The sequence below is a fragment of the Rissa tridactyla genome, chromosome Z, assembly GCF_028500815.1.
Source record: "Rissa tridactyla isolate bRisTri1 chromosome Z, bRisTri1.patW.cur.20221130, whole genome shotgun sequence".
Classification (NCBI taxonomy): domain Eukaryota; kingdom Metazoa; phylum Chordata; class Aves; order Charadriiformes; family Laridae; genus Rissa; species Rissa tridactyla.
The window spans coordinates 62,157,944-62,181,213 of record NC_071497.1 but is presented as its reverse complement, the minus strand read 5'-3'; the positions used below and the strand labels follow the sequence as shown (position 1 = coordinate 62,181,213).

The 23,270-nt window shown below is 43.8% G+C and overlaps 1 protein-coding gene across 1 annotated transcript in view; it reads right to left on the bottom strand.

Annotated features, from left to right (window-relative positions):
* CMYA5 (cardiomyopathy associated 5) overlaps positions 1-21,981 on the bottom strand; it is a 48,212-nt gene extending 26,231 nt beyond the window's left edge. Inside the window, exons 1-3 of the mRNA XM_054185497.1 lie at positions 21,735-21,981; positions 2,532-14,568; positions 170-265 (exon numbers count right to left, since the gene is read on the bottom strand). Of these exons, the coding sequence (XP_054041472.1) occupies positions 170-265; positions 2,532-14,568; positions 21,735-21,886 (12,285 nt within the window). The 5' untranslated portion in view covers positions 21,887-21,981. The remainder of the gene's footprint in view (positions 1-169; positions 266-2,531; positions 14,569-21,734) is intronic.
* Positions 21,982-23,270: the final 1,289 nt, after the last annotated feature.

Below are 23,270 nucleotides of genomic sequence, written 5' to 3'. Positions count from 1 at the left end.
AATCTTTCTCTTCCACTAAAGTTAACACCTTCCAGTGGGACAGTCAGTTTGAGGACTGAAGAAACAGCCTGTTTTAGTGGAAGCAATGACGCTACAAACAAGGCAAGCATATCTTAGAAATAATTTTGTAGAGGGAAAGAAAACTAGTACGATAAAACACTGGACTTACCTCAACAGAGTTAAATAGGGATTCAATATCACTCACAAACTCTTCAATCTTCATTGACTTTTCTTCCAGTGCCACTAGCAATTCACCTAACTGATCCTGAAATGTAAAATGTTTCAGTAACATAAGCACATTATTTTATAGAATTTTTACACACAACTTATTTTAGGTGAATATTTTTGTTTGCCATGAGCCACCATTGGAACAATTGCTAAATTAAGTTCAAGTATCTGTCTGGCTACAAAGACAAGCACTGAAATAGCAACTGGAGCAGTCACAAAACTGTTTCCAAACCAAAAAAAGTGAGCTCAGTTCAACAGGGTGCTGAGTGTCTATACAAGTTGTTGAACGCTATGAATTCCAGTGCAGTTTTGCTAAAGACTGAGTGTACTCAGTGCCTCATGAGGGTCCTCAAGAGATTGCAGGAACAAGACCATAAAAAGGAAGATAGTGCATGTAATTATGGGGCTAATAGATTATGCAGTATTGTGGGTTTTTTAAATTAGAATTTGAAAGATATTTCCTACAAACCAGAATTCATCAAAATAACTGATTGAATTAGATATGGAAACTAAAGCAGTCCAAGGGACAACAGCCATCAGAGACGACTCAGAACTTGTTCTTAGTCCTTCTTGACCTTTTGAGAAAGCAAGCTGGACACCCGCGTAGGTGCAATTTATAATTTATAAAAATACTTAGTTTTAATTAGCTGGCATAAATCTAAAAGGAAGGTTAGCTTCCTTTGATAACAGCTTTCTGATATGGCAAACTTCTACAGATAGATCTGTTGAGCACTGCATATGACTTTCCATTAATTATAAATGTCACATTGGCTTGTACAATTGAAGCCTCACTTTATAAATATTTAGGGCCTGTCACCAGGATTCAGAGCCAAACTTCTGTTTGTCAAGATAACCTATAAAATCTGACAGACGCCATCCATAGCTCATTTAATTTACTGTGAAGCTACGTTCCTACAGTTAAAACTCAGGTGACGAGCATTTTGCTGTCTTAATGTTTTCTCAGTAATTACACAGAAGTAACAAGAAACATACAAATGCCGTCTCAGAGTAACCTGAGCCCTGAGTGATAGAAATCATGTGAAGCCAAGCCTGCGTTGTGGCCAGATTTAATATTGGCTTCATGTCTGTGCTTCACAGCCAGGGAGTGATATCATGGGACATTTATTTGTGGCTTAACTTGACTCACTGCAATGCAGGTACATTCGAGGGATGGTTGGGGTCTGTGATTTTGTTACTTACTGGTGGCTAATTATCACTTCTAAGTCAAGCATGAATGGCCATATATAAAAAGCAACTCTGTTGTCATACATCTGCACACCATGGAGATAGTTTGTAAATACTGATCTTTGTAACTGCCACATTGAGTCCTACTACTTTTAATTTCTCCTTCTTGCATATCAGTTAACATAAAGATAACTTAAACGCCACAGATACAGGCCTTCTGGAATTTTAATGAAATTACACAAAAGCTGTATTACCGTCAACTGAACATGTGACCTCACCTTTCAGATACAGGGGTGAGATTAAATAGCTGGTAACCAAGAAAGGAACACCTGTATACTTGTACATGAACAAATCTGATATGGAAAAGTGAGAGATTACATGCAACTTAATGAAGAAGAACTTCCACAGAAACGGAAGCGCTTTCGCTAGTGTTGATAGCAAAGGACTAGGCTAAAGAAATGGAGGGAATGTCTACCTGTCCTTTAGAGTGTTACAGCTTAGAGATAGTGTGAAGAAGTAGGACTTGCTAAAGACTTACTTGTGCTACAGCTGAAACACTATTGGCACAGACAAACATGAACTGAACAGAAAATGAGGACGCCATTTCAACAAAACGGTGTAGTGTAAACTGTAACTCGCCTAACATGTCTGAGCAACCAACACATGTAACTAGGACAGGGAACAGTTTATGATGATACTGGTTCCCACATATGGAGGTTTCTGTACCTTGTCAAGTGAAAAAAGCTGCTCTTACTAAAATTTTCGTTTTATAGAAACAACACTCTTCCTGTTTCTCCCCCTACATATACAAACCAGAACAAACTTACACAGGTGAGAAGGCCAAAAGATAGAAAGTCTGGTAACAGATACATATAAACAAGGTCATTCAAACTTCTGAACAAATGAAAATATCAGCTTAGCAACCTAAGACTCTGGAGGATACCTTAATAAGATAGCCTCCCTTCAAGATCTCTAACAGGTGTTTAGGAATAGTTTTTATTTTATAGTTTCTGTGATTTAGCCTCTGGACTGCTCTCTGAAGTCTCTCCCTTGACAACACAGGAGGTCTGGAGAAATTAGCCTCAGTATCTCCTTCCCTTACCCAAATTAATTCTTACCTTCATCTTAGCTGCAGCATCATCTAGTGTTGTGACTTCATGGTCTTTATGTTCTCCAAAAAGCTTGTCGATAGCAGATATTGGGCATTTGCAGTGGTAACAGTATGTGTCTGTCTGTGCTTTCTTCAGTTCTCTTTGTGGGCTCTCAACTTGAGGAATGTTTGCTGCTGATTTTTCAGGATACATCACCACAAAGCCTGAATCTTCAAGCTCAACGGGTGTCCTTTGCTCTGGCTCATTAACAAATTCATAACTATCACCAGCATGCTCAAAAGAGTCCCTGTCTTCAAATAACAGCTCCTCGTGTGTTAACTGAGATGATATTTCATCTTGCAAAAGTTCTTCTTGTGTAATCACATCATAGTCCATTGACTCAGCGAGATCTTCATAAACATCAGGATGCTGCTGCTCTCCTTGCAAGTGTGGCTTCTCCACTTGCTGAATGGTAGGGACACAGGAAAGATTTTCCTGAGTATAATGATCATCTTCACTGTCTTCAACAGGAGTCCTCACATATGGGACATATTTTTCCATTTGAGGAACTGCTGTTATGTCATGCTGTTCTTCCTGCTTATTACCAGCTTGTTGATATGCAGCTCCCTGATAATCCACTGGTTGACTATACACTTGATGACTTGATTGCTCTGGCAGCTCCTCAGTTGTTTCTACAGGTACATTTTCTTCTTCTCTTTGTTCAGCGATATCAGCTCTTGCACCTGAAAGAATTACTTTGCTTCCAAAAGGAATGGCATGCATTGGTTTACAAATTGTTGCTTGAATGTCACTGTCAACCTGGACTTTCTCTCTCTCCACAACACCCCTTTCTGTCAGAACCTCAGTTCTGACACATTGAACATCACCAGACCTCTGCTTGCGTTTATCCTCTGAACTCTGAACTGAAATTCCTCCACTAAAGGACTCATCCTCTGGTATCTGATCCTTTTGAGGCCCTGAGGCCTTACTTGGAATTTCATCTTTAAGAATGTATTTTTCAAAATATATTCCTGTTCCATCATCTGTGTCTGAATTTCTACTAGGGAAAGATGCATTAGAATTACCACTTTCTTCATCAGAGGGAGTCTCATCCTTTGTCTTTTCTCCTGTTGCTTCTGCATAGAGGTCCTTGTATAAAAATGACAGAGCAGGTGGCTCCTCTAGAAGTTCTGGGTTAACTGCTGCAACAGTGGTAGGGAACAACAGAGATCGTTCTAGCACCCCTTCTTCTGAATCAAAGAGTGGGGTCCCTGGTGACTTCCGTTCATCTTCTACATTTGTAACCTTTTTACTGCTAATATCGATTGATTTCTGCAAAGGTAAAGGGTTTGGAGCATCTCCATAGGACTGCATTTTGCTTTCTCCTTTCACAGTACCATAAAAGACTTCATCCAGGTCCTCAAGTAAGGAAAACTCCTCTTCCAAAGTATCTACCTCAGTGTTTTCTTTAAAAGACGTGGCTTCTTCCACAGGTTCATTGGGATCTTCTGCCACAGGAAATAATGAACTTGTTCTTTCAAAATGTGGCTTAATTGGGGATTTATCATCAATCAATGTATATTTTTCAAAATAATCCATATCGGCCATACCATTATTAGGATCTGCGTTATTATTGTCTTCTGGCAACATAGGATTTTCTTGTTGTGTTTCTCCAGTTTCCTCAACACCATCATTTTTGACCAATTCTTTTAGTTTATGGCTTGCAGGATTTCCTAACATTGAACTTTCTGAAATTTCTGTGGTTGTTCCAGAAGCTAGGGCTCTATGGCCATCGTCAGCTAATTTTCTTTTAAATGAAGGACTTGTTTCCAAGTATTCTAGTTTATCTGGCATGTGTTCACTTTCTTCTTGATCAACAGAAGAAATATGTGTAGGAGCATGAATATTGAGTATTTCGTAACCTTCTGAAATTATATTAAATAGATCTTTTTGTTCAGTAGTTTCTGGAGCATGCTGTCTGTTTTCTACAGTGCTCACATGTTCCATTTCTTCCTCTTCTCCTCTCAGGTAATGTTCAGGCACTTCAGACACTTCCTTTGCCTCCATGTGTTGCATTTCTTCCATTTTTGTAGAGTCTCCGATGCTAGTTTCACGGTCTGGAACTTTGTCTAGATCTTGATTATCTCCTACCAGAGATGGCAAATCATAATTTTGCGTTCTGTGACTAATGCCTGAGGACATTCTGTGGGAAATTTCACTTGACACTGGATCAGAAACTCTTAACATATGTCCTTTATTCTTTGTAGCACCATGAACTCTAAGTTCGATGGAACTTCCAGCTGGGGATTGTTTTGATCCAAAATCAGAAGATTCAGGTGGAGAAGGATGGATTCCTTGCCTGTCCACTTCTGCAGCTCTTATTGGACTAATTGAGCGAGCTTTCACCTCTTCTACCAGCCAGCTAGCTAGCCCAAAAGATGGAATATCTGGATTTTGCTTTTCATCAGAACTAGAGATAACAGATTTCATCTCTGCTGAAGAAAGGCTGCCAGGTTCATCAGAATACTGCTGAGTTTTGTCTGTCACAGTTTCATAAACAAGATCTGATGAAACAGCTCCCAGATGCTCTAAGGATGTCTGCTTTTGGTCTGCCAAACATCGTTGCATTTCATGTCTATCCTCTCCTTCAACATAAATGCCTGAAACTACATTAGATTGCTTTCCAAGCATGCCTACTACGTCAGATAAAGACGATGGAATATTCTGTTTCTTTTCATCGTCACTGAAAGCCACTGGCACTGACTTTTCAGGTAATGTATGAAAAGGTACAAATGAACCTGATGACACTGCTTGCTGGCCTGCCACAGCAGTCACCTTTGATTCTGTGGTCACCAGCTTTGGCACTGTCGGCACACCAGGTTGCATTTCTTGCTTATCCTGCTCAGTAGCAAATTTAGGGGGACTTCTCAGCTGCTCTGATGACAAATATTTTGTGTCCAACAAACGATCCTGAGATTCTTGCTTGTTTTGGTCTTGTGCGTGCTTTAGAGACGTACTCTCCAACTGCACTGTCTTCAAGCTTGCTGTTTTAGGTGAATAGAGATGAAGTTTTTGCAATTCTTTTCCATCATGTGGTGGAATTACATGTTTACTCTCTGATTGTGCAGAATGGGAAATAAGTGGCCGTATGCTTTGCTTTTCTTGCTCAGCAAGGGACCATGTGGGAACCAAATACTCAGAACCTGGTTTTTCATAAGGTGGAATTTCTTGCTGACATGTTTCATCAGCTGAATAAAATGGAACTGAAGGCTCAGACTCCAGTTTTGAAGGTACAGTTAAATAACCTTGACTTTCTCGTGTTTCTGCTTTATCTGTAGAATATGATAAATTTAATTGTTCAGATTCTAATCGCGTAGCTGTGTGGAAGTAATGTGGAGTCTGCTCTCTCTCAGTTTCAGGTAAAATTACATGTTCAGCCTCTGACTGTGCAGCCACAGGCAAATGTAGAATATTTTTTGTATTCTCTGCTTCGTTTCTTGCAAAGAAGAAACCTGACTCAGGCTGGGCAGTTTCTGACTGCTCTGTTTTACAGCGTGTGTGAGATAAACCTAAGTGCTTGGGGGACAGGCCTCCAGTTACAGGTGAAGACTTAGGTCTTCCTTCTAGTTTTGTTTCAGAGACAGAATGTGAAACACCCAAAGGCACAGAGACTGTTTGTTCAGTAAGAGATGAATACAGTTGAATTTTTTGGCTCTCTGCTTCCTCAGTGGGAAAGGATAAATCCCGTTGTTCAGTTTCCAGATGAGCAGTTAGAAATGAAGTAGCCCCAGGGTCTCGTTTCTCTGACTGTCGTGCTCTCCATGGGGCCATTTCATGCTTTTCTGCTTTGTCAGTAGGACTTAATAAATTTGATTGTTCAAAGTCCGGTTGTGCAGTTCCCTGCTCCTCAGTCGTGCCAAAGGTATATGATAGAGAAGGTGTTTCTGGTTGCTTTGTTTCCACAACAGAGGACTGCAAATTAATGCACTGAAGTTCAGGTTGGACTCCATCCCTCTGCTCTGTTTCTGTCTCTGAATGCTCCACCTGGGCAGTCTGTGGTTGCTCTGCTTTGCCATAGGAGTACAATAAATCTGGTGGTTTCATTCCATGAATCTCTGCCTTGACAAGAGAATATGACATATCTGGACATTTTGATTTCAGTTGTTCCTGTTGCAACTGCTCTGCTTTTCCTGTGGAATATGAAAAACCAGAAGGCACAAACCCTGCTTGTGCAGCTTCCTGTTTTTCTGTTTTGCTAAGCAAATGTGATAAACCTGGTTGCACTAAATCTAACTGTGAAGCTGGTTTCTGCTTTTCTTCACCAAGGGAGTGCAAAAAGCCAGGCTGGGCCATTCGCATTTCCTCTAGTTTACCAAAGGACTCCAAAAGCTCTGGCTGTTGCACTCCTTCTAAGGCAGGTTGTGAGTGCTCTGGTTTTCCATAGGATAAATCCATTTCTTCCACCTCTGGGTGTTCAATTGCATGGTGGTCTTGTTGACCAACAGAATGTGATAAATCTGGATAGTTTGATTTCTGCTGTGTACCTTCCTCTTCTATTTCTCTAACAGGATAAGATAGCTGCGGATGTCGCAACTCTGGCAATACCATTTCTTGTTCTCTTTTGCCAGATGAATACAACGAACCTGTATGTTCCAGTTCACCTTGCACTATTTGCATTTCATCTGCTTTACCAAGGGCATATTTTAAGTCTTGTTGCCCTAAGTCCATTTGTGTTGCTTCTTCTGACAGTGTTTTGCAAATGGAATATGATAAACTGGGAAGTTCCCGCTCTGGATGTGCCATTCCTTGTTGCTCCATTTTCCCAATGGGATGGGGTGTTACAGGCTGCTCTGATTTCCATTGTGTAGCTGGTAGCTGCTCTGCTTTGTCACTGGAATATGACAAATCTGGATGCCCAGCCTCTGCTTGTGCTGTTCCTTGCTGTTCTGTTTTGCCAGTGAAATGCAGTACGTCCTGATGCTCTGCTTCCGCTTGAACAGTCTGTGGTTGCTCTGTCTCCCCAGGGCAAGGTGATAAATCTGGTTGCCCTAACGCAAGTTGTGTGATTTCTCGTTGCTGTGTTTTATCAGTGAAATATGATAAAACTGAATGCTCCAGCTCTTGTTTTGTCATTTCTTGTTGGTCTTTTCTGCCAGAGGAATACAAGAAGTCTGGGAATTCCCCTTCCAGTGGAGCCCTATTTGATTGCTCTGCTGTGCCACGAGGACTTGACAATGTTGGCTGTTCCAGTTTCAGTTGGACTGTTTCCTCTGGGTGTGATGTGTAGCTTCCCCTCTCCTGTTTGACCTCCATTTGTGCACTTTGTTTTTCTTCACCAAGAGAAGAGGAGAAATCAGAGTGCGGTACTTTGCCCATGGCATCCGAGACGTCTGGATGTTCAGACTCCAGTGGGGCAGCCCATGATGGCTTTGTTTTGACAAAAGAATGCAACAAATCGTGTTCTTTCAACTCTGGCTGTGTTGTTTTATGAGGTTCTGCTGTGCCAACAGAGAATGACAAATCTGCATATTCTGATCTTGCTTGGGAATATTGCAGTTCTTCTGTTTTCCCCATAGAGCACTGCAGCTCAGGGTGCTCTGCCTGCATTCCTGCACCTTCCCGTTGCTCTTCTTTGCTGAGAGATGATGAAAAATCACCTGGCTTTTCCTGCTCTGGTTGAATCTTTTCTTGTCGCTGTACTGTGCCAGTGGAATGCAATAAATCTGGATACTCCGAATCCACTTCAGCCATTTGAGGTTGCTGTTTTTCACCAATTGGACATGATAAATCCATTAGTTCTGCCTCTGGTTGTACGATTTCATGGTGTTCTAATCTGCCAGCAGATAAATCTGAACAGTTTGATTTTGCATGTGCAGTTTCTTGTTCTGCCTCACTAACAGAGTAAGATAACTGTGAATGTCCCAATGCTGGCTGTGCTTTCTCTTCTTGTGCGGCTTTTTTGAAGGAGTATAGGAAGCCTGGATGCTCCTCTTCAGCAGTTTGTGCTCGTTTTGTTTTGCCAGGCCAAGATGATAGATCTTGTTTTCCTAACACCAGTTGTGTAGCTTCTTGTGTCTGTATTTTATCAATGGAATATGATAAATCAGGATGCTTTGGCTCTGTTCTTGTCATTTCTCTTTGCTCCGCTTTTCCGCTATGAAATGACGCATCTGGAGATCCTAGTTTCTCTTTTGCAGCTTGGGGATGCTCTGCTCTGCTGACAGACTGTCCCTCACCAGGGCATCCCGAGGCTGTGTGCTCCATCCCTCGCTGCTCCACTTTGTCGGCAGGGGATGCCACGTTTGTGTGGCCCAGCTCTGGCTGGGCAGGCGGGAGTTGCTCTGTTTTGTCACGAACCTCCAACCCCAGCTGGGTCGTTTCTTGCACTGTGTCAAGGCAACGTGCTAGACCAGGGTGTTCAGATTTCAGCTGTGCAGTCTGCAGTCCTCCTGCTTTGGAAGTGGAATAAGGCAAGGCAGGATGTCCCTGCTCTGGTTCTGCCGTTTCTTCTTCTTCTGATGTACCCACAGAATGGGCCAGATGTGGAATTTCCACTTCTGGATGAACTGTTTCCTGTTCTGCTTTTCCAAAGGGGTAAGTTAAACCTGTTTGTTCTGATTCTTGTTGTACTTGTCGCACCTCTGTGATGTCCAGAGGATATATCACATCAGCATGGCCTGCCTCTGGTGGGGCCATTTTATCATCCCCCCTGTCAATGGAAAATGATAAATCTGATTCTTCCAAGTCCCTCTGGGCATGTTTTAATTGCTCTGTTTTAGCAGGAGAATGTAATAACTTTTCTTGTTCTAACTGCTGTTTTGTGGTTTTCTGCTGCTTTTCTCTGCCAACAGAAATTTTTCTGTGTTTCTGATCCAACAATACTACTTTTTGGTTTGTCCCATCAGTGCAATGTGGCAAATCAGGATGCTTCATTTCCCATGGTGCAATTTCCGGTTCATTTGCTTTGTGAAGGGAATATGTCAAATTTGGATGTTTTGACTCTATTTGTGCAGTTGGTGGAGAAGCTCTTTTTCTGGCCATTTTAGGCAATTCTTGATATTTAGACTCAAAGTCTTGAGGTTCTTGTTCTTTGGCTTTACCAAAGGCAAATGATAAATCTGGATATTTGGAATCCAATTGTGAAGTTCCTTCCTGGTTTTTTTGGCTATCAGAACATGTCAAGTTTGAGTATTTAGATTCCGCTTCCATACTTTCATCTTGTGCTGCTGCACCCAGGGCTTCTGGTGAATCCAAATGTTCTGATTTTCCTTCTGTTTCTTCCATGGAGTATGAGAGTTCTGGATGTCCTGACTCCTGCTCTACAGTGTTGTCTAGTTTTGCTTCACCACTGTCACATGAAAAATCTGGATGTCCCATTACCAGTGGTGCAGTTTCTTGTTCCTTCAAACGAAATGGTAAGGTTGGATGTTTCAACTTTTTTGGTTGTTCAGCTTCATGAATGGAATATGACAAATCTGGATATTCTGAACTCACTTCCATTTCCAGTGGAGCTTCTTTTCCACTGGAAGATGGCAAAAATGTTTGCCCTAGCTCTGGATGTACAGTTTCTTGTTGCTCTGTTTTGCCAGTAAAACTTGAAAGAAATGGTTGCTCTGATTTGTATTGAGTCATTTCTTCCTGCATTTCTGTACTTACATAGAATGGCGGTTCTGGATATGCTGTCTCTGTTTGCATTTCTTCTTGCATTTTTTCACTGACAGAATATGACACAGATGGATGCACCAACTCTGGTTGAACTGTTCCTTGCTGTGCCAAATTAATTTGATCTATGACTTGAGGCTCTTCTTTCCCCAGGGTTTCTGACAAATCTGAATACTCCATTTCCATTAGCATAGCTTTTTGTTGGGCTGTTTCCTGCTCTTCCAGCTCTCTTTCTACTATATCTTGTTGTTCCATTCTGCTGAAGGAATATGATATATTTGGCTGGGCCACACTGAGTGGTGGTGTTTCCTGTTGCTGACCACCAGCAGTGGAACAGGATGGAAGTGACTGCTCCTGCTCCACTTGTGCCATTTCCCAGGGCTTTGCTCTGTCGATTGAATGTGATGACCCCAAAGATCCTGATTCCACTCCTTCTGGCATTACTTCTCCAGTGGTAAATGAGAAATCTCTATTTTCTGCAGCTAGTTGTACATTTTCATGTTGCTCTTCACTAATGAAACCTGATGACTCTGGACCTTCTAAATCTCTTTGTACAGCTTCTTGTGCTGTTTCTCCCTGGGAATATGGTAAATCTGCTTGTTCAAACTTTGGTTGCAATATTTCTTGTTGTTCTGTTCTGCCCCTGGAACATGATGTCTCTGGCCGTTCTGCCCTCGGCTGTGAGGCTTTGTGTTGCTGTTCTTTTCCAGTAGAATATGACAAAACTGGATGCTCTGACTGCAGTTGAGTAGTTTCGCCTTGCACTCCCTTGGCATGGGAATACAGCTTACCTCCAGGCTGTGAACCCTCCTGTATAGGCTGTGGCTGTTCTCCTTTGTTAACAAAATATGACATAAGGGAATTGTCCAAATCTGCTTGTGCCAATTCTTGCTGATTTTCTTTATTCATGCGATATGGTACACCTGAATGTGCTGTTTCCAGAGACCCAGTTTGCTGTGTCTCTGATCTTCTGGTGGAATCAAATGTATCTGGATGTACCAACTGGAGTTCCTTAGTGTTTTCTTTCTCTACTTCTTCCGTCAAACATGATAAATTTGAAGGTATCTCTGCAAGCTGTGCTGTTTCTTCTTGCTCTGCTTCTTCAGGGAAGTAAGACTCTGTCTGTTCAAAAGGAACAGATTTTTGTTTTTCTGTTTCTTTCCTGGAAAATAAAAACTCCTGATCTTCTAGCTGTGCACACTCTGATTCTACTGTTTCTTCTCTGGAATACAAGAAATCTGGGTGCTCCATCTGCAGTTGTTCACTTTCTGATTCTCCAATTTCTTTGCTGGAATATGAGAAATCTGGATGCTCTGTCTCCTGCGTTGCACTTTCTGATTCCTCCATTTCTTCCCTGGAAAAAGAAAAGTCTGGCTGCTCTGTCTCCAGCTGTGCACTCTCTGATTCTACTGTTTCTCCTCTGGAATAGGAGAAATCTGGGTGCTCCATCTTCAGTTGTTCACTTTCTGATTCTCCAATTTCTTTGCTGCAATATGAGAAATCTGGATGTTTCATCTCCAGCTGTGCACTTTCTGATTCTTCTGTTTCTTCCTTGGAAAAAAATTCTGGATGCTCTTTCTCCAGTTGTGTACTCTCTGATTTCTCTGCTTCTTCCATGGAATATGAGAAATCTGGCTGCTCTGTCTCCAGTTGAACACTCTCCAATTCCTCCATTTCTTCCCTAGAAAAAGAAAAATCTGGCTGCTCTGTCTCCAGCTGTGCACTCTCTGATTCTACTGTTTCTCCTCTGGAATATGAAAAATCTGGGTGCTCCATCTTCAGTTGTACACTTTCTGATTCTCCAATTTCTTTGCTGGAATATGAGAAATCTGGATGTTCTGTCACCAGCTGTGCGCTCTCTGATTCCTCCATTTCTTCCCTAGAAAAAGAAAAGTCTGGATGCTCCATCTCCAGCTGTGCACTCGCTGATTCCTCCATTTCTTCCCTAGAAAAAGAAAAGTCTGGATGCTCCATCTCCAGCTGTGCACTCTCTGATTCTTCTGTTTCTTCCATGGAATACAAGAAATCTGTCTCTGTCTCCAGTTGGGCACTCTCCAATTCCTCTCTTTCTTTTGTGGAAAAAAACAATTCTGGATATTCTGTCTCCAGTTTTTCACTCTCCAATTCTTCTGTTTCTACCCTGGAATATGAGAAACCTGGATGCTTGGTCTCCAGTTGTGTACCCTCCAATTTCTCCACTTCTTCCCTGGCATATGAGAAATCTGGATGTTCTGTCTCCAGTTGTGCACTGTCTGGTTCCTCCATTTCTCCCCTGGAAAAAGAAAAGTCTGGACGTTCCATCTCCAGCTGTGCACTTTCTGGTTCCTCCATTTCTTCCTTGGAAAAAGAAAGGTCTGGATGCTCCATCTCCATCTGTGCACCCTCCAATTCCTCTGTTTCTTCCTTGGAAAATGAGAAGTCTGGATGCTCTGTCTCCGTCTGTGTTCTCTCTGATTCCCCAATTTCTTTACTGGAATATGAGAAATCTGGATGCTCCGTCTCCATTTGTGCACTCTCTGCTTGCTTGGTTTTTTCAACAGAAAAGTCAGGGTGATCCAAATCTACTGCTTTATTCATAGCTGAAGTTTTCTGAGTTACCTCTGTTTCTGTGCTAATAGGATATGAAATGCCAAAATACTTAGAATCTATCTTTTCAGGAATGGGTGAATTTAGCTGAATTCCTTGCTCCTCTGTTTCCTGAAGGGAGGAGGAAAAGTGGTGTTCAGACTTTGTTTTCTTCTCTGAGTGAACATTTTGGGTTTCTGGTGGTGGGGTCTTTTGACCCTCTGTTTTTTTAGCAGAATACAATAGATCTGAAGGCTCATTTTCTGACAGTGCACTCGTTGATGAGTGACACTCAGTCTCTTGCTTCTCTGTTTCATCTACAGAATGTGGTAGAAGCACATGTTCAGACTCAGGTTGTGCAGTTTCTGATGACCGAGGAATAATATCCTCCTGTCTTGTTTCAGACAGTGTGGAGTATTTGGGTTTAGCTGATGGAGCACTAGGTAAGTAAGACTCAACTGCTGACTTCTGTGCTTCTCTCTCAGGATGTTCTGACATGGATGCCGTAGGCAAAATAGGTTGGGTACCTTCGCTATCTAATTCACTAACAAAATCTCCTGATATAGATTGTGGTGCAGAGCTGGGCTGAATTTCCTGCTCCTTCGGTTTGTCCAGATGATCTGATGCTGTCAGCAGGGATTGGTCTGGTTTCTTGTTTGCATTTTCAGCTGAGGGTAGCAACACTTGTTTCTCTGATTCATCATCAGACTCTGATGAAACGGAGACTGTTTGCTCTGTTACTGATGTTTTGGCTGCAGGTGAATAACTTTGCTGCTTGCTGGCTTCTTCAGGAGGGCAGGACTTCAGTGAATGTCCTGATACCTGATTTGGAGTCCCCGAAAGAGACTGTCTGTCTTTTCTTTCTTCATGTTGAAGAGTTGTTTCTGCACCAAAGCTTGAAAATCTGCTTGGTTTATCTTTCATTTTAATGGGTTTAACATTTTCAGATAAAACATCACCTTTATTAGTAAGCTGTTTTTCAAGAGGTGTTGTTGGTGAAGAATAGCTTTGATTTGCTCGTGCTGTGGATTGTTGTCTTTGCTCCCTTCTTCTCTCCGATGGTGTTTCAAGATTTCTACTTCTTGCTCTCTGGAAAGTTTTTGAACGTGCTGCTTCTGAAAATGAACGGAACTTCTGCAATCTGTCTTTTACTGATGTTTCAAGTAACTGTTCAGAATCTCCTGAAACTGAGCTGCTTCTCTGTATTCTGCTTTTCTCCAATGTTTCAGGGGCTGGTTCAGTCCCTCCAAAAATTGAGTTGAACAGCTGGATTCTAGCTTGTACTGGTCCTCCAAGGATCGGCCCTACTTTTCTCAGTCTGCTTTCTCTAAATATTGATCTTATTGGAGCACGTTTTACTGGCTCTTCTGTGACGTTTTCTAGATCTTCTTTGTCGTCCAGCATTTCCTCATCTGTGTCTTGCGCTTCGACCTGTTCAACATTCAACACAGAGGCCTGCACATCTCCTAAAACGGTTCTTTGTTCTTGCCTCTGCATTCCAGAAGAGTCACGTTTTTTATTGCCCTGGCCTCCCTTCAGACTTGTAGCCATCGGCACCCTATTTGAAGCTTTGCGCTTCCTCTTCCGAATAATCTTACCTTCATCCATAATAAAGATGACTTTTCCTGGAGGAGAACCTACCGGTGAACTTTCCATACTGTAAAGATCAGAAGTTGTGCTTGTTTCTGAGGCCCAGGGAGTAGAACACCTGCTCGAGCTGGTTTCCCAGGTTATCCCACTGTCTTCGCTTTGAACGGTTACCATAGAAAAGGAAGGGTTATTCATGATGTATTGCAGCTTGGGTTTCACATCTTCACTTTGGATAAGATCTTTTAAACTAAAAACAAGAAGAACAAAAGAAAAATATCTGTAAAAACACACAACAAATGAAATTATTGCAATTAAATCTAAATTTTTTCATTAAAGCAAAAATAGTTTCCAGAGTTTTAAAAATACTGCATGTGCATAAATTTTGAAACACAAGCATAAGCAAAGTCATATTTTATCTGACAAATGTATTTTAGATAAATTTTTGTAAAGCTGCATGTTGCAAGTTTAGTTCAATGAAGGGGAGGTGTTTAAATGCTCTTGACAATGCAGGAAAAACAGTATCTGATCTGACCTTGTTTTGCCAGTGTGAGATTGAGCTGATTCTGGGGTGATTCTCCAGTGCATGGTTATCTCACAGTATAATTTAAACCTTGCATTAAACACTTATAAGATACTGTCAGTGTTTTAATAGCACCCGCACTTGTTTTGCCCAAGTGTAAATGATTACAAAATGCTCAAAGGAGTAGGGAATCTATCCGCTAGTTTGTTACTGTACTTTCATATGCTTCATCCTCTAAGCACTCTACATATTTAAAAAAGTAATTTGGAACACATTCAAAATAAAAATATACTGAGCCCTCACCAAACGAAATAACAATGTTTTATAAAGCTGATTTTAAACCTTATGATATGTAATCAGTACACCATCATATGCTACAATCAAATCTCTCTCAGATTAAAAAAAAACTTTAAAAAATCTTAGAAATAAGAGTGTAAAGAATAGCAAGGGCAACTAAAAGACATATGTTACTTTTTTAAAAAAGTATTTTTAAGGCTGCAATAGTTAGTCCAAAAAAACCATAGAAGCCGTAATCAAAACACTCAACCCCAATATTTGTTGAGTAGACAGTACTTCATTTAGGGAAGTCATGTTAGTAGCTGATGGAAAGAAAGGCAGAGTATCTGCTGGCAAAGGCAGAGGCTTCAGTAGAGCAGGAGAAGTGGTGAAGTCTCTGTACCTCCCATGGAAGGATGCAAACCTATGGCCACACAAGGTCTTACTTCCACTGAACAGAGGGAAGGGTCACTTTCCAGGTGATTAAGATAAAGCACTTCTTCAGCAAGAGTGAAGAAAGATGGCTCCTGACCATGGGATCGGAGAAGCAGAACCCATCTGACCCACTGCCACAGGCTGCGGCTCAGCACCACCCGGGTGCTAGAGATGCCTGCAGGCTGCAGAGGCAGGGGGACACCCCTGAGGAGCAGTCGGCATTGCTCTGGAGGGTGCCAAGCACCTGGCAAAAGGCAGAGGTCTTTGAAGGAGGAGACACGGAAATCCTGAGGACAGCCATAATCGCGCCATCAAGAAAACTCTCCAAACCGTAAAGTTTTGGTAAAGGGCACTCAGCAAAACTGCTCAGTTCCTATCAGAAAGAAAAAGGTAATCCTGATTCTAGCAGTGCTGGCCTTCCCTTTACATGAATTTTCTCTCCAGAGCACAGAACAAGAAGGCCTGTGCGGGGCTGGGCCATGCTGAGGTCTATGCAGACCGATGCACAGACCATCTCAGCCCTGATGTCCTTGGTGCTAACTGAAAACTGAAGTCACCCTGTGGGACAACAGCCTGACCAGGCAGTGGTGGGACAACATGCTATCAAAGTCCCGTTATAGGGCTTAAAGCCAGTTGTGGTGACTGAGCTGGCCTGGAGACCAGGACTAGCCGGACAGCTTGAACTAAAGCCCACAATTCAAAGCGAGACAATGCAATACTAAATAATGACATCTTAGCCAAAGAAAACCCAATAAAACTGGCCATCAAACAGATACAAAACGCAGGATGTACAGCTGACTATCTGGTGTAGCTGGTGTAGTGCCCTCTAGCAAGGCTATCTCCGTAAGGTTGGAGGAAGAGGCAAAACAAATAAATCTATGCCAACTTTGCTGCTACCTTTTCCTTTGTCAGTTTCATGGCTTGGCATTAGGTTGACTTGGGTATGGTAAAGTAAAATAAAATAAAATAAAATAAATCAATAGCAATAATAATAAGGAAGCTTTCAGGTCTTATTTCAGTCCAAAATAACAGATGACTAATTTTTTTTAGGTTTTTCAACTTCTAAATCACCCTCATATATTTTTAAACCTAATTTTTCTGCCCTACCTGCTGTTATTAAATAAAACCCCGCGCAAAACAGGGCAGAACTCCCACACCTCCCCAGATGCCGGAGCAGTCGTGTTCAGACACACTGGGTGAGGTCTGTCTGCCTGTGCTACCCTGCCACCGTCACAGAGAAGTATAGCAAGCCCATCAGCTCTCTAAAATCCTCCAGAGCCTCCCTTCATCCACCTCACATCTGACCTTGTCACTCCTGGCATCAGCAAAACTTGTTGCTGTTTGCTGCCTAACACCTCACAAGCCGAAAACAGACCAGATGAAATGACCGAGATGTCAAGCTGTGGCAATGGCTTGCGCTGAGGAGACATCTCAGCCCCTGAGGGCTCCTACTTGAACCCTGCAGGGGCTCAGGGCAGGGGAGATGGAAATTGTTACTGGCCAGCTTGCCTTCCCATTTGAAGGAAATATTTTATTTTTCTGTGTTCGTGTTTTCGTTCTGTGCATTCCTGTAGCTTCTGCCTTTACCATGCTGCCCCTTTCCCCTGCAGCAATCGGTATGCTCAGCGAGGTCTCTGCCTGTTGCTCTGCACTTCCCAGGGCTAAAGCTCATCTGTCTCCTTCTTCAGGGTGAAAGAATTAGAAGCTACAGAAAGCCACTATTTCAAACCCAGGCTTTCAATTGCTAACCTACTGCTAACTTCCTTCAGTGTCAATGATGCCCCTTTTGGCAACACAGTGGCTCATGCGTCTGTCCAAATTGAAACGAATAACTATGTAAAAGCAGCAAGACTGCTGCTTGCACTGATACAAAGCTGATTTTTATTAAGTGTAGCTGGGAGCCGGGAGCTGGGCTAGTCTCAGACATTTTTTTCCATCCTCAACGCTTGCAAACGCCCAGGAAGTGACACAACTCGACGTGGTGCTGCTGGTCCCTTTTCCAGACATCAGGTCATGGTGTGGCCTGGTGGTGATGCCAGTCACAGCTTCACACGCTGCTTGAGACACCACAGCACCCCCGAGGTCTGCCTTGCTCCTGCATTCTGGATTCTCCACCATACAGGTCGTGGAGGGAGCCCGGGTATCCAACAAACCCTTTGGTCTGGGTGGGAGACCTCCTTTACACAGTGATTTAAACACTTTGTTGAGACCTAACAGGGAACTTCTCAAAGTCTGTGTGTTATTTTAGATCCAAACAGTAATCTAGACCTCTGTCAAAGACTCGGTTAATGTCATCTAGAAGGCTGGAGAGAAACCAGACACGGAGCGAGGTGTATTTCCCAGCTGCAGCTGCCGGCGGGGGCCGGGGTGCGGGATGGGTTCACCAGCCGCACCAACGCCTCTGCCTCCACACTTCACCCCGTTCAGCTGCTCTCGGTGCCAGTAGCCCAAGCCTCTGCCCCACCACAGAGGATGATGGAAAGCCCCAGCTTCCCACCGCTCTCACCTCCCCCTGCAGCCAGCGGCAGACAAACGGCCCTGACACCACCTTCTGCCCTGGCCCCAGGCAGGCACTGCCCCATCTACGAAACTAAAACCATGCATCATTTCCCCCTGTCTGTCTTTCTTGCTTTGGAGAGAGCATGGCAATCTTTTCCTTGGGAAGACAAATCCCCAGTGCCCCCATTTCCACCTTCCCATTTGCCATTGTTCCACTCCTTTGCGCTCCTAGACACTGCATCTTCCCCCATGGGCGAGCAGCCCCCTGCTCCGCTTTGCTTCCCCTTTCATCCTTTTCACCACTCATCCTAAGCTAGACTTAGCTCTGGAGCTTCCAGGTCTCTGATCTTCTTGTGGAAGGCCTGCTTCATTTAAAAAAAACAAACAAACAAACCAAAACTAAAAACATTTCCCGAACTCCAGGGCTTTCTCCCCTTTTACAGCTCTTAGCTTGTCACTAAATGAATAGATAACGTCAGCCCCATACCCATTCCAGGCAAACCAGCTACCTGGAAACACACGTAAATTGGCTGCAGAGCCATTTTTAGGTAAGTCAAGTCCTGCACACAGAGACATCCAGACACCCGCCCACTGCAAAAGGAAATAATCTGGGAACGGTCCAAGAGACAGGACCGTGTCAGAGCTGCCCGCCCATCGCGCAGTTGTTAGAGACTCAGACAGTCCAGTGGGTATGTCAAACAGTCAACCAGTAAACTACCTTATAGCTAGGCTTTAATCTCACCCTTATCAATACAAAAATTTAAACCTATTAACTTCATACCCATGTTTGTCTTAAAACACACAATCTATGCTTTCAAAATATTTTCCCTGTTTAGGTGATTAATCCTACATGGAGCTAGAAACAAAAGACATCTGCCGTGATCTGTCTTTCTCAGACAGTAAAATGCCCAAAGACAAGAAAATAGTGTATAAACCTTCTGAAGATGAGCAGGTTATTTATGCTGACAAGGATATGATGTCTTATCCCACCTTTATAATAGGTTCTGATGCCAGGTGTTAGTCTCACTACTTGCATAAACACCTGTTTTAGGAAAGCAAATTTTTTAAAGATTACATCAAAAAGGGCAATAAAGATGTAAACCCCAAGCTTCTCTGCTTTTTGGCGTGCATGCATCATCATTTTGGGGCAAGCCATAAGCTCTTTTGGGGTTTTATTCCCTGCGGCTGCTGCACAGGGACTGCTGTGGGAGCGGAGCGGGTCGGCAGGGGCTCGGGGGTCAGTGTCCTGGGGGAACACCGGGGCTCCTCTGCCTCTGTCACATGAGCACTCGCTGACCTTAGGCCAGACATCTCGCTGCGTAACTCTCCTATAAAACAGGAATGAGGATATTTAGCATGCTGGAAAGGTGGAAAGAGGAGCCAACGGGGAATTTCCTTCTGACTGCCATGTCGCACAACCAGGTGCTGTTGAACTGTGTGCAGAGGAGGAAGACAAAGGCAGCAGAGAGCTTGGGGTTGTTAAAAATAAATCCATGACGGCAGGGTCCAGGACAGGCTGTCTTCAGCCAAGTTCGCATATTGGTTACATCTCATCTAAGCTACATTTTCAAAGCATAAAAAAAAATAATAGTAAATTCAAAAAAATCGGTTCTGCCACAGGGGCTTCAAAACCTGTTTGTCAACAAATAATTAGTTGACAGTCTGAATAAGTCTGTCTCAGGGGCTCAGCCCAGCTGCTCTTGCTTAGCTGGCACCTCCCAGGAGCTGTGTCCTGGCACTCCACACAGGAGAAGGCCGTAAGCTCAACAACCACGCTGACATTTGCAACTACAAAAATTTAAGCAGTTAGAGAATCAGTTTTATTTAACTTTACTAAGCTATTGCTGAGTGCTTGGTACAGTTGCCATATCTGTGCCAACCCCCAAATTTAACCTCTCCTGCAGCCTAATGAAACTAATCAAATGGATTTAAATATACTCAGTTACCACTGAGCACAGCTGTTAGAAACCTCTCTGTTAGACCCTGACCTCTCTTACACGTAAGGTGGTTAAACGTAGAGGCGAACTCTACAATTCTTAATGTAACGGAGAGCTAAAGGGAATGGTTGCTGTGATTTAATTAAGCAGAGAGAGGTAGTGCCTGAGTTTGCCTTGCGGAGGCTGCCAGCCAGCATCCGGACCCAGCTGCGGCGAGCTGCTAATGGGCACCCATGGAGAAGCCGTCCTCCCAGCCCCGGCAGTGAATAACTGCAAGGCTCCACAGACTTCCCTCCCTTTAAGGGAAAAGTTAGCCATCCCCGCTTACGTTTTTGCAATTTGAGTTTTATTATTAGCCACTTAACTGCAGAATGCACTAAAAAATACCCGGTCAGCTGTGTTTTAGCTGTCCGCAGTGAGTAGCTCCACGCCACCGACCTCAGCTGGTTTTCTCGTAGGGTTGCACCCATGTGCAAGCCGTGTCTACCAGCACGTAAGCCCTCTCTCTGCCTGTACAGGACTGAAGAGTCAACACCTTCCTCCGGAGAAAAGCTGCATTGCACACCAGGGGCTGTCCCCCCACTTTTTTGGAAAACCAGCTCTCCATTCCCCCTGGCAAGGGGCTCTTCCTGCAGTCCTGGGCTACGTTTCCCTGTTTGACTTTCATTCCTGCCTCCCCACCTCTCTTCTGCCATCTTTTTTCTCCCAGTGACCACCAGGAATGTCAGAAAGCGCGTTGAGCCACGATACACCCAGTGCGGTCTGTAAACGCAGGACGGCCCCACAGCACTGCGGTTTTAGGAACTGCATGACCCAATTTTCTTAAGAAGCTGGTTTCTGGAAATACCTTAAACTTCTTCCTATAGTATCCCCCTAAAACAGATAGGCTTTACTCAAGACAAGGGAGAAATCTCGCGACCCAATACGTGCTGGGTGGACTCTCGGGTCTCTTTTGGAAGGGCCAGTGCTGGCAGTGCTGGGGTAGCCCGTCTGTGTGGGTCAGATTGCAGCCACCTCCACATCCTGCGCAGGACCAGGGCCGGGTGCTGGGCACCGGCACACTCTCCTGATCCTTGTTTTCCTGGCGGTAGGAGCGCAGTGTTAGGACAACAAACTTCCTGTGCAAGAGTTATTAAGGGAAAAAAACAAAATAAAAAGAAAAATAATAATCAAAGTGACAAAACATTCCCCATTGCACCCCAAAAATCAGCCACGCAAATCGTGACGGGCAGTGGCGAGCACGTACAACAAGTTTTCCCTTTTTTGGGGGAAGAAGACACTGAAGAGGGAGGGAGAAGCGGGAAGGGAGAAAGGGCCGCACAAAGGAGCACGTTTCTAGGCGCCGTTATAATCTTTGACCATTTTTCTCCCTGACAAGCAAATCTGCAGCGCATTTCAGATCGATATGTGACAAGGAGTCTGCCAGAGAGGGAGGAGCGGAGGGAGATGCCACTTGAGCTGGCACGGCAGAGGATCTTTAAATAGAAAAGCTTCCAGGGAACTCAGGGCAGGCGCTTATTGCACAAAACTTAATTACAGCCAAACCCACCCGAAACACCCCCCGTTAGCAGACACCCCCGGCCCCACACACACACTCTTTATCTGCAGCAAATGGGGAAGGGAAGGGAAGGGGGAAAGGCACTAAAAACAGCACCGGGCCCCGATCCCGGCATCCCCCTGGGGCTTGTGCTTTGGGATGAAGCTGCCCACTGCCCCCGAGGCTGCGGGTCCCCGGGGAGGCCGTACCTGTTAGTCAGCTCCTCTGCTTCCTCCGGGTCCACAGCCTCCTCCTCTTCTTCCTCTTCCTCCTCCTCCTCTTCTTCCTCTTCTTCTTCATCCTCTACGAAGGAGGAGGTCTCAGAGGCCCTGTCGCACTGGGCGCCGCGGTACCCCTCCATGCCCTTCCCAGCTCAGGCCCACGCCGGTGATTTTTACCCCCGACCCTGTCCTCCCCAGGGTTGCCTGAAGCAACTGTCATCCCCAGCAGCTCTCGCTTCTCCTGACTCAGGGCAGTCTTTAAATAGAAGGCAACGAAGCTACAGCGCCGAGTGCCTGCTGGTCCCACCCTGGGTCCTAGCACCAACCGGGTGCCAGGACGCCCCATGGCCATCTGTCCCCTTCGCCGTCCCGCCACTGCCCGGGAGGCGTTTGTGTGGCGGGGAGAAGGGGCTGGGGCCTCAGCAGACCTTCCCAAGACACCTCCTGAGAATTGGGGGTGGACGGCACAGGCAAAGGGGAACTTTTCTTGTCGTCCCTTCCCCCTCCCCACCCCCACTCCCACCCCACCCCCCGCCAAAAAAAAGTGCATTTCACAAGTTAAGCAAATTCCGCCCTTGAGCGCACTCAGAGCCCCTCAAATGTGAGCTGGAGAGGTCCAACACAATTAATAGTGGATGAGCCTTGGACACACGCCTTTAATAATCCACACCGTACCATGTATCAGATGCACTGTAGTTTTTAACACCGCACAGGCAATATATTTGAACCGCCAAATGTGTCACTGTGTTAAATCACAGGACATTTAAAATTTCCTCTTTGAGTGGACATGAACCAATTTTCATTTAAAGCAAAGACAAACTACTTTACCATGTAAGGTTTATGTTATGCCATGTCTATCCTTTATTATTCTGCATTTTTTTACAAAATGCAGTGCTTTTCACAGACAAAATGGAAATAATTCCAACCTGTGCTACCCAATGACTGTATTTAAAACTATCTTTCCGAAAAGGGGGACAAACACCTATCTGATTCTAAATAAAGAACTTCTAAGTCATTTCAGGTATAAAACATCATATATACAGTAAAAGCCTAATCCTCCTTTTTTCTTATTCCCCCTCCCCCCCTTCTTTTTCTCTAATTTTTTCTTCAAATAAATAACTGGTTAGAAATCAATCAGCAAACTCATCCTTGTGTTTTAAGTACAGAAATACCCAAGCAGGTATTTCTGAGTACAAACTCTCTCTGCAATGCTAAATGAAAGCTCTACTGACAAACTCACCTGAAGGGAAATATTTCCTGAACAGTACGTACAGGTAAAATCTGTGTGCTCTCTTGACCTACCCACTGAGGTACACAATTTATAAGGTCAGAACATAATTTCTCAAAGAAGCATACCTGAAACAAATACTAACCTAAACTCCAGATTTTACCATGAGCACAGAGACAGTGTACGCAGCAGAATGAAATTTAAGGTAGAGGACTTCACATTCTTTACACTTGGAAGAGCATTACAATCTTCTAGAAATGCTTATATACAAAGGACACATATATTGCATGAGCTTT